A 14,907-nucleotide genomic window follows, 5' to 3' on the forward strand; every position below is an offset into this window, starting at 1 on the left:
AAGATAGCTGAAACGCTTTGTCATCATCGAACTACTGTATTGTTGCTGTAAATCAGTTGACAACACTGTGGCTGGGGATTTGAGCACACCAAACACAGAAAAAAAAATCCTAATAAATAAAAGATGAAAAGACAAAGAATGTTCCTACCGCGGTAAACTCCTGTCCCTTTGCCTTCACATGTACAAAATCCCTTATGCATACTATAAAATCAGTGCTTATTCCAATGTTGTTTGACTTCACATAAAATTTTGACATTAATTGAAATGTGCATTATGCGCCTTAATGAAACACCAGACAATCCAGGTAACGCGTAGCCAGACCTATCATTTGGCTGAATCTGTATTAGTAATAAGTGGTTACATATATCTATGGATTTTTTTTTTTTACAATTCTACATACATGCACATAGCATGGTGTTGGATTTCTTGGATTCATCTCTGAACAGTTTTATAATCTCTCAAGTATGAGAATTAAGTAAAAAAAAAAAACTCATCTCACTGAGATTATTGTGCTACATAAAAACTTTTACTTTTTGGAGGACACATTTAAATGCTATTTCTTCAGCTCTTAATTCTTTACTTATTTTTTTGCAAACTTCAACTGTTGCATAAATGAGGTGCCAAAGTAATGGCTCATAAAAACATTTTAGTGCAATAAATTGAACATCAAAGGCTTGCTGAATCCACAAACTTCCAGTGTCTACTGCAAGGTCTATAGTCTAAGATAAAAAGATATTAACCCAGTAATATGATTTTGATTATAAACCATGCTGTTGCTCAAATACTCTCCTCTGCACAAGCAGAAAGCTTTAAATCTCAGGAAGCAAAAGAATAATAATAATACAAAAAAACATACATGTCATCATCTGTACAAGAGTAGAGGCAGTACTTACAGCACACTGAAGTGGCTCCAGGCCCAATATCTGTATGGGACTCATTTAGAATCACCATAAACACTTTTTGCTATGATACAGTGTTTTCCGATGGTGCAGTTTTAAGATATAAGTTTTCACACAAAATTATTTTTTTTTAACCATTTCACCCATCGTCCAATTAGAAAACAATAAGATGCTACATTGGTTCAGTGGGAACCATACCAGTAGTGCGGTTCCAAACATGTCCATAAAGATTCCAGTGCTAAAGAAGTAGCTTGCTTTGCAAGGTACAAATACTGACCATTTACTTATGACCATAAGATCAGCAATAGAGAACATTAAAAAACATAACAAACCATTTGAAGAAGTGTTGGACAGAAGTAAATGTGGTACAAATATGTCGTGTAAATGAATATGTACACGTCACTGGTGATAATTTAAAATTTCTCAAACTGAATAGAATTTCTTTGGTATTGAAATAAGGCTAAGAAGGCATCAACTCTACAATAACCACAACTTCAGAACAAGAGAAATAAACAAGAAGACCCCTGACAACATTAATTTTGGGTTTTACCTCTCTTGCAATACTTAGTTCTAAAGAAATAAACCACAATTCAATATGCAGGAGTAGGTTTTTAAATGCATTTACAACATTATACCTACAGATTTATACTTTAAGAGACAAAAATGCAGACAAACAAAATAACAAAATCAATATGGAGCTTATAGCCCCGTTATCATTTGCAGTTGCTCCTTTGCAGTTGCTTCTCAAACTAAAAAATGCATAGTTTGGGAAGAAAAAAGGGTACAGGGAACATTGCATTTATGTTTAAGGGCAAATTCTGGTAAAATACAGTTATTAGTATAATTTTTATTATTACTGACTCATATCCTAAAAGTGCTTCAATTATATGTACTTTTGCATTTATAAGGATTAGTATATTATCTGTAAGTAATTTCAAATGTTTGCTTCATATGGCATATAGTACTTTGTGTTTTATTTCATTTTAATTAATTCTTCTCTTATACCATGCCCATTTGCCCCCATTTGTGCGCCCCCCCCCCAAAAAAAATAAAATAAATAGGGTTAATCAAATCATTAGTTGTACAAAGGGAGAAAATGATCCAATCAAAAGATTATGTACATTTCAACAGCTGCCACTTAAGATTAAAATGCCAACATCTCCAAACCAACTGCACATTCTCCATAACAGTACAATGGCCTAATTAAGGAAAAAAAACTCTTCCCTTTTTCAATGTCCCAGTAAGAAAAGTATTTAAAATAACACATTTACACCTGTCAAGTTTGTAAAGTCCAGTCTCCTCAAAAGGTTAATACAAAAAAAGGCTTTCTCTCTTTTTAAAAGCAGAACAAAATTATTATGTTTGTTTTGGAAGCACTTGTTACATTTATAAAATTAAAAACCAAAATGGTTTTAAAAGTGGGAAATGCCCTCGTTCATAATATTATGCAAGGATGAAATTTGTTCAGTGTGTACGTTTATGATGCAAAAACAGCCCGTATTCTGAAAATTAACGGGAAAACCTTTTAAACATTGAATACAAACTGATTTGGTTGTGCAGATGTGTGTTCTTTCTATAAAAAAATTGAAACATGACAACACGCCTCAATCTGCCCAGCGATGATCTGAGACCATCTGCGATTTCAGGAACGCCATACGGAACGTCACAGCACCAGTGAAGAGCTGTGGCACCGTAGATTAGAAAAAGAGAACCAGCATACTTAAATGAGTGATCATTTCTGTTCAGCCTGGCACTTCATCTTGACCACTTGTTAGCATTACAGATACTTGCTGTGTGCTATACATTTCTATGTAAAAATCAGACGAATAAAAACCACAAAGTCAAACACACTGTACACATTATCCTAACATTTCTACTGTGGCCTGGTCTTTACTCTCCAGCCAATCAAAGCCAGTGGAATTTGCAGTCTCGCTGCAAATCTGCTGGAAAAGAGGGTCATTATTCAGCTCCTCCAGTGTAGAGTCATACTGTCCCTGCTGCTGATTGGGGTTAAACAAAAGATTAGTGTCCAACGTGTTCAGATCATTGATGCTGCTGGAAAGCTCTGAGGTCAATCGTATGTCGCCCGGAAAGTCTGAGCCCACAGCATTGAGTTCTGGCCCTCGGCCCACCAGCTGAGGGTTCAGGCCGTCCTCGCCTAGCAAGTCCTTGACAGAGCTGTTGAAATCTAAGGGTGCCTGCACTGGACGCTGCTGCTGAGGGTTCGGCTGAGGCATTAACGATGCTCTATTCTGCTCTTGCGGTTCTGTAACGGCAGGTTGTACTTGGCCATCATTTGCAGAGAAGCTTACTTGCTCGATCCTGGGGGTCTTTATGAGGTATCCAGGCTTCTGAAACTCGTATGCAGTAGATCCTGTAGCCTGGTGATTGGCACTGCCAGGGAAACTGGGCGTTGTCTCCAGAATCTGTGTGAGGTTCATGCGGGCAGTGTAGTTGGAGGCCAGGTTGTTCATACCTAGCCCCCGCACCGTGTCATCCCCATCTCCATCCATCTTGCTGAGCAGCACGTTTGTGATGTTTTTGGAGGTGCTACTCTGATGGGCCTGTAGGGGAAGCACCTCAGACTGCATCATCACATTGAGAGGCACTGATTGACTCCTCTGCGCCATACTGCTAGGATTAGCCTCCGAATGGCTACCGGCAAAAATAGACAGCATCTCGGGAGTCACTGGCGAACCGAACGGGGACACTACTGATCTGGGGACATTAGGCAAGGCCGTGTTCCCACTGAGGTTCCTCTGCCTCACTGCTGGACTCACACTGCGGCAGCGGAACATTCCACTGCCCACAGATGAGCTGCTGATTTTGTTGTCCAGGGGAGCCGGCACAGCAAAACCCTCTTGCTTGTTAAGGTTCGCTGCTGGATGTACTGGAGAGACTGGTGTCAGGCGACTGATATGCGTATCATGGTGCCTTGGCTGGGATTGATATGACTGGCTAGGTATGGCAAAGGCATGGGGTTTTCGGAACTGGTCGTCCACCAAGTCCTGGTAATTGGGGGGGATGCTGATGCCATTGCTGTTCGATGTTCCCCCACCACTATTGTAACCAGTGTTCATCCACTCTAGCTTGGCTTTGTCTGGATGGGTGGCCATTGGTCTCTGCATGGGCTTGACAGGGCTGCTGGAGACAATGCTGCCATCATGGTATCCAGTGATGCTGGAGCTGATTGGTGTGAAAGCGAAGGGGTTCCTGCACTCCACAGGGCTGGGGGGGACACTACTGCTGCAGCTGGAGTGTGGGGTCCCTACTGGTGTTTGTCGACTACTCCCTAAAGCACTGTCCACAGGCGTGGTGGGGGCTAACCTAGAAGAAGGACTCTCCCGTGTCAAGCTCTGGCCTCCTCCAATCATCTCAGATGTAGGAGTAGGTGTGGGGGTTGGAGTGGGAGTGGGAATAGGAATGGTTCCTGCACTGTTGCTGTGAATAGAGTTGTAATACTGTCCACCTGTCTGGTGAGCAGCCAGTATGGAGTTTTGCAAACCTGCAGTCTGGCCTTGCAAACCCATATCCACAGACCCACCAAGAGACTGGAGGCTCTTGAGCTTCATCTGCTCCTCCATCTGAACCAGCTCTTCCACAATACTATCTTGGGTCATATCATCATCATGAAAATGGAAGTAGTCCACATTGGGATGTGACCCACCAAAGTCTGTTTTAATCTGTACCATTTGGCCAGAGGCAGGAGCTTGGGTGATCACAGGATGAGCATCCATCATGGGCATTGACATCTGTTTTGGGACTCCTATTATTTCCTGAGAATATATTTGTTGTAGTTGTTGTTGATGCTGCTGTTGTTGTTGTTGCACATCAAGATGTCCCTTGGACCATATGGCACTCTTCAGCTCGATCACTGCTGATTGATCCAACGTGTCAGAATCAGCAGGTACATTATTTATGTGCCCAACATGAATAGTTTGTGTACATGGAACCATGCCTCCAAGTTCCATAGCAGATGTACGATCTTCATTTATACCTGGCACGAAATCCTGCGGTTTAACCAGCTGGAAGCCAGTATTCAGAATGGAATCAGAGTGTGCCATGATTCTGGTAGGAACTCTGGACTTGCTTGAAGTGGAGATCGGGGCACTCTCAGATCTAACTGGAGTCTGGGGGTCCTTGGTACAGAAGACATCCTTCTTTGCTGTACCAAGTACCAATTTAGGTGCTTCAGATGCTGCTGTATGGTACTGTGGCACAAACACCCTTTTGGCAGGTGTTGGGCTTGACTCAGTGCAAATGCAGGGCCTTTTCCTGGGGCTTGCGATGGAGCTTTCCTTGGTAGGGCTGGCAGTGCTGCTGCTTGACAGACCAGTGCTGGTGTTGGAACTCATCAGAGACAAAGTGCTTTCATTGTTACTGTTATTATTGCTGCCCGCAGCCATATTGGTACCACCAATTGGGGTTTGTCTATTACTGTTGGTCCCAGTTGCCATTTCGAGTTCTGGGGAGGCTTTGGCTAAAGGTGTAGGTACACTTGCAGCCCTGGGTTTAATGTTTCTTTCCATCCATTGCAGGCCAGTTGCTTCCTGAGTTGTACCGAGCCTGTTTGCACCACTCAGAGATTGCTTACGCTCTGTTATGGCTTCAATCTTGACATCAAGAGTGGATGTTGGGGTGATTTGCTCAGACCTGGCGACAGAGGACAGCAGTGGCATGGCTGGCCCACTTCCTGCCTGTTGACTGGGCCTGTGCTCCTCTGTGTGTCCAGAGTTGGTCAATCCAGTAGAAGCAGGCCGATTTGTAGTGCTAGTGGTGGTGCTGCCCAGAGATATGGTGGTCATCTTCACCACATTCATTGAGCTCACATGAGAAGTGGGCATAACAGTCTTGTTAGCAATAAGGAGTGTTGGGGGAGATCGCAGGGTGATGGGCGTAGTGGATGGGGGTTTGGGAAGGATCTGGCGATGGCGGGCTGAGCGATCACCCACTGGACTGGCAGGGATGTTCTGTGGAGTCTTGGGGGATTGTTTCACCGACTGCACAGGGGTCACCATCTGAAAGTTGACAGGAAGGACTTTACCTTCTGAAGTAGTCATTGGAACAGGACTGGGTGAGGCCATTACCTGAGTGCACCTCTGTACCTATAGGGGCCAAAGTAAAAACATGATTTAGTTTAACAAAAGTAAGAACTGGCGTGTGGTGTGAAAAGCGATAAACCCCCTGCAATAAAAAATACTCTAGATTTATTTGACTCACCACCTGCCACGGAAAAACAGGAGTTACCCTGGACGTATATATGCGGTCACCATCACCTGACGACTGTGGCCGAAATTTCCAAATCATGTTAACGTTTAATAACGTTTAACATTCAATAACATTTAATACATTTATTTACAACATGTGAAAACCTTTAACCAATCACTGAAACAATTTTACAATCCGCGACTCATAGACCAGAAGTTTGTGTTTGCTGACTGATCATTTAATTTCCAGCTCTACCCTGCGTTCCCCGACTCCAGTCTGTAACACTAAAGTGAGACTGAGCAGCCAGTCTCAGGTCAGTCAATTAGTAAACTTCGAAAGAATGACAATGTATTGTTCAAGTACACATAATACAAATCGCATAATTTTGCGTTCATGTAATCACATGATTGCACGTCATGGTTGCGCGGCACTATACTTGTGAACCTGGAAGTGCACAGTGTGCTGTGAACAGTGGATTACTGGCAGATTGAAGGCTTGTTTCATTTGATTTAGAAAAACTTTTACCTCCTCATTAGGCTATTCCTGGTTCATTAATATTAGATAAATTATATAAGGAGGACTCCCACTCCCAGGACTTTTCGCTGGTGACTGCAGAATTTAGCCATCTAGCTCCAAGTTTATGATCCATTCTTAATTGGCTTGCAGTTAGTTCCAAAAACAGAATGAAATATGGCTTACACAAATTGTTTTTGTGGTGACCAAGTCAACATCTTCACAAAAAAATATATATAGCAAAGCTTCAGTGTGTGCAAATCACGCCTATGGATGACACTACAAAATCAAGCATGTGAGCCAATGTCCCTCACCTCTAGTGGGTGGCCCCAGCCATTCATATATTTTTCAATGTGGTCCTCATTAAAAAAAAGTTTGGACACGTCTGCTGTAAAGCAAAAAATTATATTTACTCTTGATAATCAAGAAGCCTGATTACCGTGATGGGACTAGCAGCAACCACAATGCCAATGGTTGGCTGAGGAGAGAGAAGAGCTGGACTCCTACAGGGGATGCTGGTGCATGAGCCTGGTGTGCTGCTATCTGGTCTCCTGCCCTGGGCGTCCCCAGGAAGGGGCGAATGCAACTTCTGTTCCTGTTGTTTCTTTTGAATCTTCCGTTGGAGCTGCTGTTTGGCATCAATAGAGGAGGAGGGAAGGCTTTTCATTTGCGGCTGAAAGGCGTGAACATCTGTTGTGGACACGAATGCTGAGGTCTGCACAGGCGTCTTAACCCCTAAAGAGGCAGAACAATAAGAAAGAAGAAATTAATTGTAATGGTGCTGGTTCCTGTACAGTAAACACAATAAATGAGCAACACAATGCAGAACTAAACTTCTTCCGTAATTATTTTTACCTGAGCAGCCACTAGAGGGTAGTCTTTCACTTAATCAGTGTTCTCAAGCCTGTCATGCCAATTATAACATGCATTTAGGGTAACAAATTTGAAATCGTTTATCATATTGTATTTTATGGTCGAGACTATTATCATATTCATAATAATTCTAATTTCTCAATGGTTCAACTTAAATTATGTCCATGTCATAATCAAAACCAATCAGAGATCGTGAAGGGTGGGGCCTTCCTCTGATTGGCCATGGTCCAGATATTCCTTTACATTTGAAAGTGCATGTGCTGCAGTCATACAGAGAAAGGGGAGTAGCCTGGACCTGTCCAATAGACAGAGTGAATGTAGCCACAGATTAGAGCTTTAATTAGGCCTTAAAAGTTAGACCAGATTCCGACCAGCAGAGAGCTTTAAAAGCCAGAACCTGACATTATTCTGGCGGATGAATAAGGACTGTATAACACGCTTTGCATGTGTTATGAGCCCTTTATACATTTTTTTTACCTAATTTTTCATGATTTAGTTTAACAAAAGTAAGAACTGGCATGTGGTGTGAAAAGTAAAAAATCCCCTCTCCCCACTACCTTTCAGCAACAGGCAGCAGCAAACAGATCAGGCACTTAAAACACTTGCACTTTTAATTTAGATTTTCTTTTTCTTTAATTTATCTTGTTTTAACACATTTTTAGAAAGTTAATTAACCATTTACAAGTCTATATTGCCTTTATGGAAAGCATTTTAAAAAGAAAAAAAGCGAACTTTAAAAACTGTGGTGTTAAATGCAATGCCATCAAAAATTTGGTGCACCTAACTTTTGTGCTGGTCACACCAGTGTAAAAGGTTAGTCTAGAGCCCTTTTCTGTGGTCTAAAGTTTACTAGATTTACCACAAATATGGATGTTATTTCAATCATTTATTTTTTCTGTAGCAGAAATAAAATTCGGCCAACAAGTTTTAAGTATGTATGGGGTTTGACCTTGAGCGTATTATTTTAAAACCTCTATTTGAAAAAACTTTTTTTTGTAATAAAGGTCTACATTGAACAATCATTATGTCATAGATAAAGAACTGTTTTAAATATAATAGTCCAGTGAGTCAATATGGTGAGAAAATTATTTCTGCTTTTGTGCCATCATTGCTAAGAAGTTATTTGTTCTTTCATTCCTATTCAAGATGTAAAAGTGAAAATAATCAATTTATTTCACATCAGTGAAAATACAAATAATACTTATTTATCTTAATTCTTAACAAGCTATTTAGTTTACATTCAATAAATAAAATACTGAATGTATTCCAATATCAGTAGAGAGTTAAGATGGAGAATAAACTTTGACACTAGCAATAATTCGGATGAATTAAATGAGATTTTTGCATTTCAACAAGCATTACAAAAAAAAATAAAAAATAATGATGCTACAAGTGAACTGCATGTGGACTGATGGTAATTTTAGAATGTGCACTGCAGGCAACTCACAGGCTCCCCGAAGGCTACCTAGCGCACACAGGCACTGTGTTGCCGGTGCCTTGGCTAGAGGTTCCCTATAATAGAATGGGGTCTCTAAAATGTACCCAGTGGGACACTATTTTAGAAAATCATTGCTCAACCACATGACAAGTGGCGCCAGCTTGATAAACAAAAATTCTGATGGTAAACAAAAAGTAAAAATAGTTGCTCACTAAATGTTCCCCAGACTCTCTTACCTGACGGTGATCCAGTCATTACAGTCAAAGCTGCCACCGATTTGGTACCGATGTAATGACTGCTGAGCAGATACCGGGCCAGGTCCTCCACATCGTCAAAGTGACGGCTTAGAACCTTCTGGGCCCATTCACACACTAGCCCACAGGCAGCAGAGCGTACCTCTTGCTCAGCGCTGTCCAGGAGAACAGCAGGCTCAAACACTTCAAACTGACACAGAGACAACAGACAAAATCATATACAAACATATTCATTATGATAATATTCCAAATATTAAAATGTGATAATATTGTTATGACACATGCAATACATTTTAAATAACAAAAACATTTAATTTAAAAAAAGCTCTGCATAAGCTGTGACAACTTACTCCATCGCTAGTTTTGTGTAACTCCAAGTTGGGCAGAGAAGGCATATGAACAAAGGCCTTCTTCCTGAGTCCACTGTAGCAGTACGTTAGAGTGAGTTAAGGAAAAGTGGATATTCCTGTACATAACATGCCCAGCAGCTTTAGACGTGTTACAGCAACAAAGGAACATTCTGGGTCACCCCAAACAGCTTTAACCAGTAACCAGGTAACCTTGAAGCTAAACAAGCCTCCAACAGCCTTTAGGCAACAATCACCCTATGACCCACAAAACACAGGAGATGGCTTTATTCATACAGCATGAGCCACATATTTAACCATTAAAGCCTATGATTAGAGCACTAAAATGTCTTTAAATATATCATTTGGTATTTCCATTGTGACATATTTGATGCTTATCAACCACAAGCTATAATTGCACAAATTTTCTAATATCAAACGGACAGGAGTGGAAAAATTATGTTAGTCTTTTTTTTTTTTCTGTGTAATTAAAAATGTAGAAATGTTTCATTAAGAAACACATATCAATGATAGAAAATCAATTCACTGCCAAAGCATTCTTACAAAGCTTATGACGTTGGTATTATTTACTTGGGGCTCAGATTGAATTTCGGTTTCTATTGCGACAGTCAAAAACAAACACAGTCTGGACTATTTCAGAAGGACACCGTTGTCAAAATTAAAAATACGTTTTGCATGTACACATGCACTTTTAACCCTGGCTTTTTTAAAGGCCTGTCTCTCATCACGACACTGAATTCCTAACCCTCGCCGAAATATGATGATCTCAGACTTAACTCCTGCAGTTGAGGTCTCATGTAAAATTATACTGCACTTTGAGAAATGATTCTTGAAGGTCAAGTACATAGCAATCCCCCCTAAGTGGCCACGTCCAAACCCACTACTCCATTCTCAAAGCCCTCGCTGCTTTATTTGATTTAATTTTGTCTCTATATTTAGAGGCCACATGAATTACAACAGCAGATGTTTGCACCACCTTCCAGGGGACGCGGACTGATACAAACTGTTCCAGTGAAGGATATTTTGATTTGCCCCTCATGCCAAGCCGACGTGCCTTCATGTTGGGAAAGACATTTTTCATAATCTTTCCAAAGTCAGCTGGGCTGAGGGCATGATAGCCGAGATTGTCACAGTAGATCCTGGAGAGGGAAAAAAAGCCATGTTAGCTTGTCTGGCCATAAACAGAACACATAAAGAAAAGCGTCCAATAAATAGCAGTCTGGGAATGGAGTCACATGAGCAGCCAACATTAAAAGCCCTGAGCGGGATAATCATAACAGGTCTTACGAGAAACTGAAATGAATGGGAAGCTGGCTCCACGTATTACGTAAGGGCAACTGCACTGTACCGGACCTCTCAGATTTTCCGATCTAGTGTTACAAACATATGCTACGCGACTTTTCCCATGCTTCAACCTACTATTTTTATGCTGCTGCTGACTGCCATGGTGAAGAATACCAGTGGTCTGGTTGCCTGACAACCAAATGTTTCAACATTTCAATTAGCGACATTATAAATAATTAAAAATTGCAATCCTGGCAAGAAACAGTTGCTGTTCCTTGAATAACGTAATGAAGAATTCTGAATTTAATACAAGTAGCTGAACCTACAGATCTGCTCAGTTTTTAAGATTAATCCCATCAAATCAATACAATCAATCCATCAAATAAATAAGGCAAAGATCTAGACTCCAATAATATCTACAATACTACAATTATTTATGCACAAACATAAAAGTCTACCAGTGAATAATTTAGAATAATTTTATGTCAACCAGGGATAAGCAATAATGAATAGAGTGAGAGTACGTTTTTTTAGTAAAAACGAACATTTGATGACATCTGAATTTGCCGGTGTCTTTTTGGACATTGGCCACGCTTGTATAGAGCATCACTAGTTCAACTGGCAATGACCCGGCTCAAACACTTACTTGTACTCATCGTAGACCTCCTGTTTAGGGAGCGAGGTCTCAGGATGCTCCTCTAGGTGATTGCGGATCCAGTTAAACGCATGCATCTGCTGAGTGCGGCTGGATGACATAGAGCTCTGTTCACTGGCAGGGACACCAAGAGATGAAAAAAGGCTTTAAAATATGATAAACATGAAGATTGCTCTATCTATCTATGTATCTATCTATCTAGCAAGCTATATATCTATTAGAACAAGATGAGATAATAAGAGCATGAACGTTTAATTTATAATGCTAATAATTTGTCTCTTATTTGTGTATGCAGTATAACAAAAGTTTTGTTAATATTTTAAAATATCTTACCTTGGCAAAACACTGGGGATATGACATTTTGATGTAAAGTAGTCAGTGCACAGCTTATATAACAGTGTAAAATTGCTAAACTAATCACACATTAATATTTAAACCCATGGCAACAAAAGTGAGTACACTCCTATGTGAAAAGGTCCAGATTGTGCCCAAAGTGTCAATATTTTGTGTGACCACCATTATTTTCCAGCTCTGCCTTAACTCTCTTAGACAAGGAATTCACTAGAGCTTCATGGGAATCCTCTGCCACTGGACTCCTCTTCCACTCGTCCATGATGACATCACGGAGCTGGTGGATGTTAGAGACCTTACGCTCCTCCACCTTCTGTTTAAAGATGCCCCACAGATTCTCAATAGAGACATGTTTGGCCAGTCCTGCACTTTTACCCTCAGTTTCTTTAGCAAGGCAGGGGTCATCTTGAATGTGTGTTTAGGGTTTTTATCATGTTGGAATAGTACCCTGCGGCCCAGTTTCCACTCCAGTATGTCAAACCATGACACTCCCACCACCATGCTTGCCTGTAGGCAAGACACACTTGTCTTTGTTCCACTCACCAGGTTGCCTTAACACACACTTGACACAAAATAAGTTTACCTTGGACTCATATGACCACAGGACATGGTTCCAGTATCCATGTCCTTGATCTGCATGTCTTCAGCAAAAGGTTTTCATGAGCATAGTCCTTAGAAGAACCTTCCTTCTGGGACGAAGGCCATGCAGACCAATTTGACGCAGTGTGCAGCGTATGGTTCTCACAGTCTAATCCCCCACCCCATCAACCTCTGCAGCAATGCTGGCAGCACTCACAGAACATTACCAGTTGAATAATTATAGTTGTATTCATTAACTTAAATGGCTGCTGTGATTACAATGAAAAAATTCAAACATGGGTTTATTCAGCCTTAATTAATTATTGTTGCCTTAATACTTCCATAGAGATCAAAAACACCAAGTTTAATACAAATGAGTCACATGTTGGCTAACTGAGCACAATTTGGACCTTTTCACATAAGGGTGTACTTTTGTTCACTTTTGTTGACAGCAGTTTAGACATTAATGGCTGTGTGTTTAGTTATTTTGAGGGGACAGCAAATTTACACTGTATCTCTTCAGGGTTGTACCAAGGAAATGTGTAATAAAATATTGTGAGGGGTGTACTCACTTTTGTGTGATACTGAATATTTCAGCAAAGTAAACCAGGTCATTGGTCAGCAATTACCTTCGTTCATTGCCAATGCTGGTACCACAAGGCAGCTTAAGGTAGAGGTAGAGTTTTTCAATGTCTGTAAACTTCTCAATGTCTTGCTGTTGATGAAAGACAACAGAAGAGGCCATTACACATACCACCAAGAACAATCTCAACCATCAACTGCAGTGAAATGTGGTTTAAGATATAGAAAACCTGGGAACAATACACATTTTATCAACCAAAACCAAATATCATAACACTGAAATTACATAACAAAAATCATAATCCCATGTAATGGCATGAAAACAAATAAACTAAAGACCTTCAGTTGCCTAGCCAAGAGTTATGATCCCGTTAGGTATCCAAAGCAGGCAGTGGTGGTCTAGCGGTTAAGGAAGCGGCCTCATAATGAGAAGGTAACCGGTTCGAATCCCGATTCGCCAAGGTAACACTGAGGTGCCACTGAGCAAAGCACTGTCCCCACACACTGCTCCCTGGGCGCCTGTCATAGCTGCCCACTGGGTTAAGGGTGATGGGTTAAATGCAAAGAACACATTTCACATTTCACTGTGTGCACCATGTGCTGTGTATCACAAGGACAATCACTTCACTTTAAAGTATGGAATTTGACAGTGTCTTTCTGTTTCACAGTGATTATTAACCATGGAAAGCTTGTGGAAGATGCAAAAAGGACATGTTGGTATGACACACCTCAGCCAGAGGCACTATAGCTTGGAGAGATTTCTGAACAATTTCTGCAAGAGTTAAATTCTTATGAATATGCAACACAACTAAATAGTAGCAATGTTTCTCAGTTACGAAAACTGCTGCAGAAGTTGTCCAGCATCTGACGACAGACCCCAGAACATCACTGGCTCAGACCCCATAGAGACAGGAGTGCAGCGAATAACCTAAATCTGGTGTTGTTGTGGAGTGTTTTCGAGGCGGAGCCTCACACAGCTGTCAGAAGCGGAGGGGCTTTGGCCTTGACCCCGCCCACCGGTCACGCCACAGGCTGGGCAGGGCTGGGCTCCCACACACATCCCATATCAACAATGCAGCAAAGACATTATACACACTTCATGCTTCCTAAAAAAATGCACATATTGTCCCTTGACCTTTCCCTAGTAACAGTGCAGTGTGGACTTTGATAAAGAGGTCAGATGAGGTCAAAGTGATACCGTATGCCCCAAACGAGAAACTCCTACGAGATATAAAGGCCAGTGCACGGAAGAGAAGCCCCTCCATCACCCAGCTTCAAAAGGAATGGGTAAAATGACAGGGCGGGGCAGGCACCATTTACATTCTGATGGCTCTCCCTCCAGGCTCCATTGTACTATACCATATGCTGACTTGCACACAAGAGACATTCTTAAGATTATGAACACAATATTCATCTATCTTTTATCAATTACATGATTGTTTTATTTATTGATATTTAAACCTGCTGCACATGGGGAAAATGAGGCACTCCATTTAATACAACGGAGTGTGGTAAAGCCGATCGATCTTAAAGTAGCATTAAAAAGATAATTGAATTATGTTTTCTAGGGAAACCGTATTAAGGGTGATGGGGAAAAAAAAAAAAAAAAAAGAGACATGACTCCTATGGGATTTCAAAAGCCCCGCCCCGCCCCCATGAGGAAGTCAACTGAGGTAGCAGTAATCCGAGGAATACCTAATCCGCGGGAGGCAAGCCGAGCAGGATGTTAAGCCCGCATAAACAAGCTTTTGTTTTCAGCGTGTCTGCTTCGGCGGGAGGCGACACTAAACGTTTCCACTGAAACCCGGCCGTCCATAAACGGGCGCCGGGCGAGGCACGTGGTGGGGTCGAGCGGGAGGAATGTGCGGGACACAATGCCCGATGAAGGTGCGGGCCAGGAGAG

General features: G+C 41.3%; 1 protein-coding gene across 3 annotated transcripts in view; it reads right to left on the reverse strand.

Moving 5' to 3' along the window:
* Positions 1-14,907, reverse strand: part of rfx7a (regulatory factor X7a) — a 25,562-nt gene continuing 10,655 nt past the window's right edge. For 2 of the 3 annotated variants that reach the window (XM_028955850.1, XM_028955852.1), the window contains exons 3-9: positions 13,052-13,137; positions 11,484-11,606; positions 10,576-10,692; positions 9,536-9,620; positions 9,168-9,375; positions 7,060-7,355; positions 1-6,004 (exon numbers count right to left, since the gene is read on the reverse strand). In XM_028955850.1, the coding sequence (XP_028811683.1) occupies positions 2,759-6,004; positions 7,060-7,355; positions 9,168-9,375; positions 9,536-9,620; positions 10,576-10,692; positions 11,484-11,606; positions 13,052-13,137 (4,161 nt within the window). In that variant the 3' untranslated portion in view covers positions 1-2,758. The remainder of the gene's footprint in view (positions 6,005-7,059; positions 7,356-9,167; positions 9,376-9,535; positions 9,621-10,575; positions 10,693-11,483; positions 11,607-13,051; positions 13,138-14,907) is intronic. The other variant, XM_028955851.1, reaches the window with a different exon arrangement.

Source organism: Denticeps clupeoides, chromosome 16 (assembly GCF_900700375.1).
Source record: "Denticeps clupeoides chromosome 16, fDenClu1.1, whole genome shotgun sequence".
Taxonomy (NCBI): domain Eukaryota; kingdom Metazoa; phylum Chordata; class Actinopteri; order Clupeiformes; family Denticipitidae; genus Denticeps; species Denticeps clupeoides.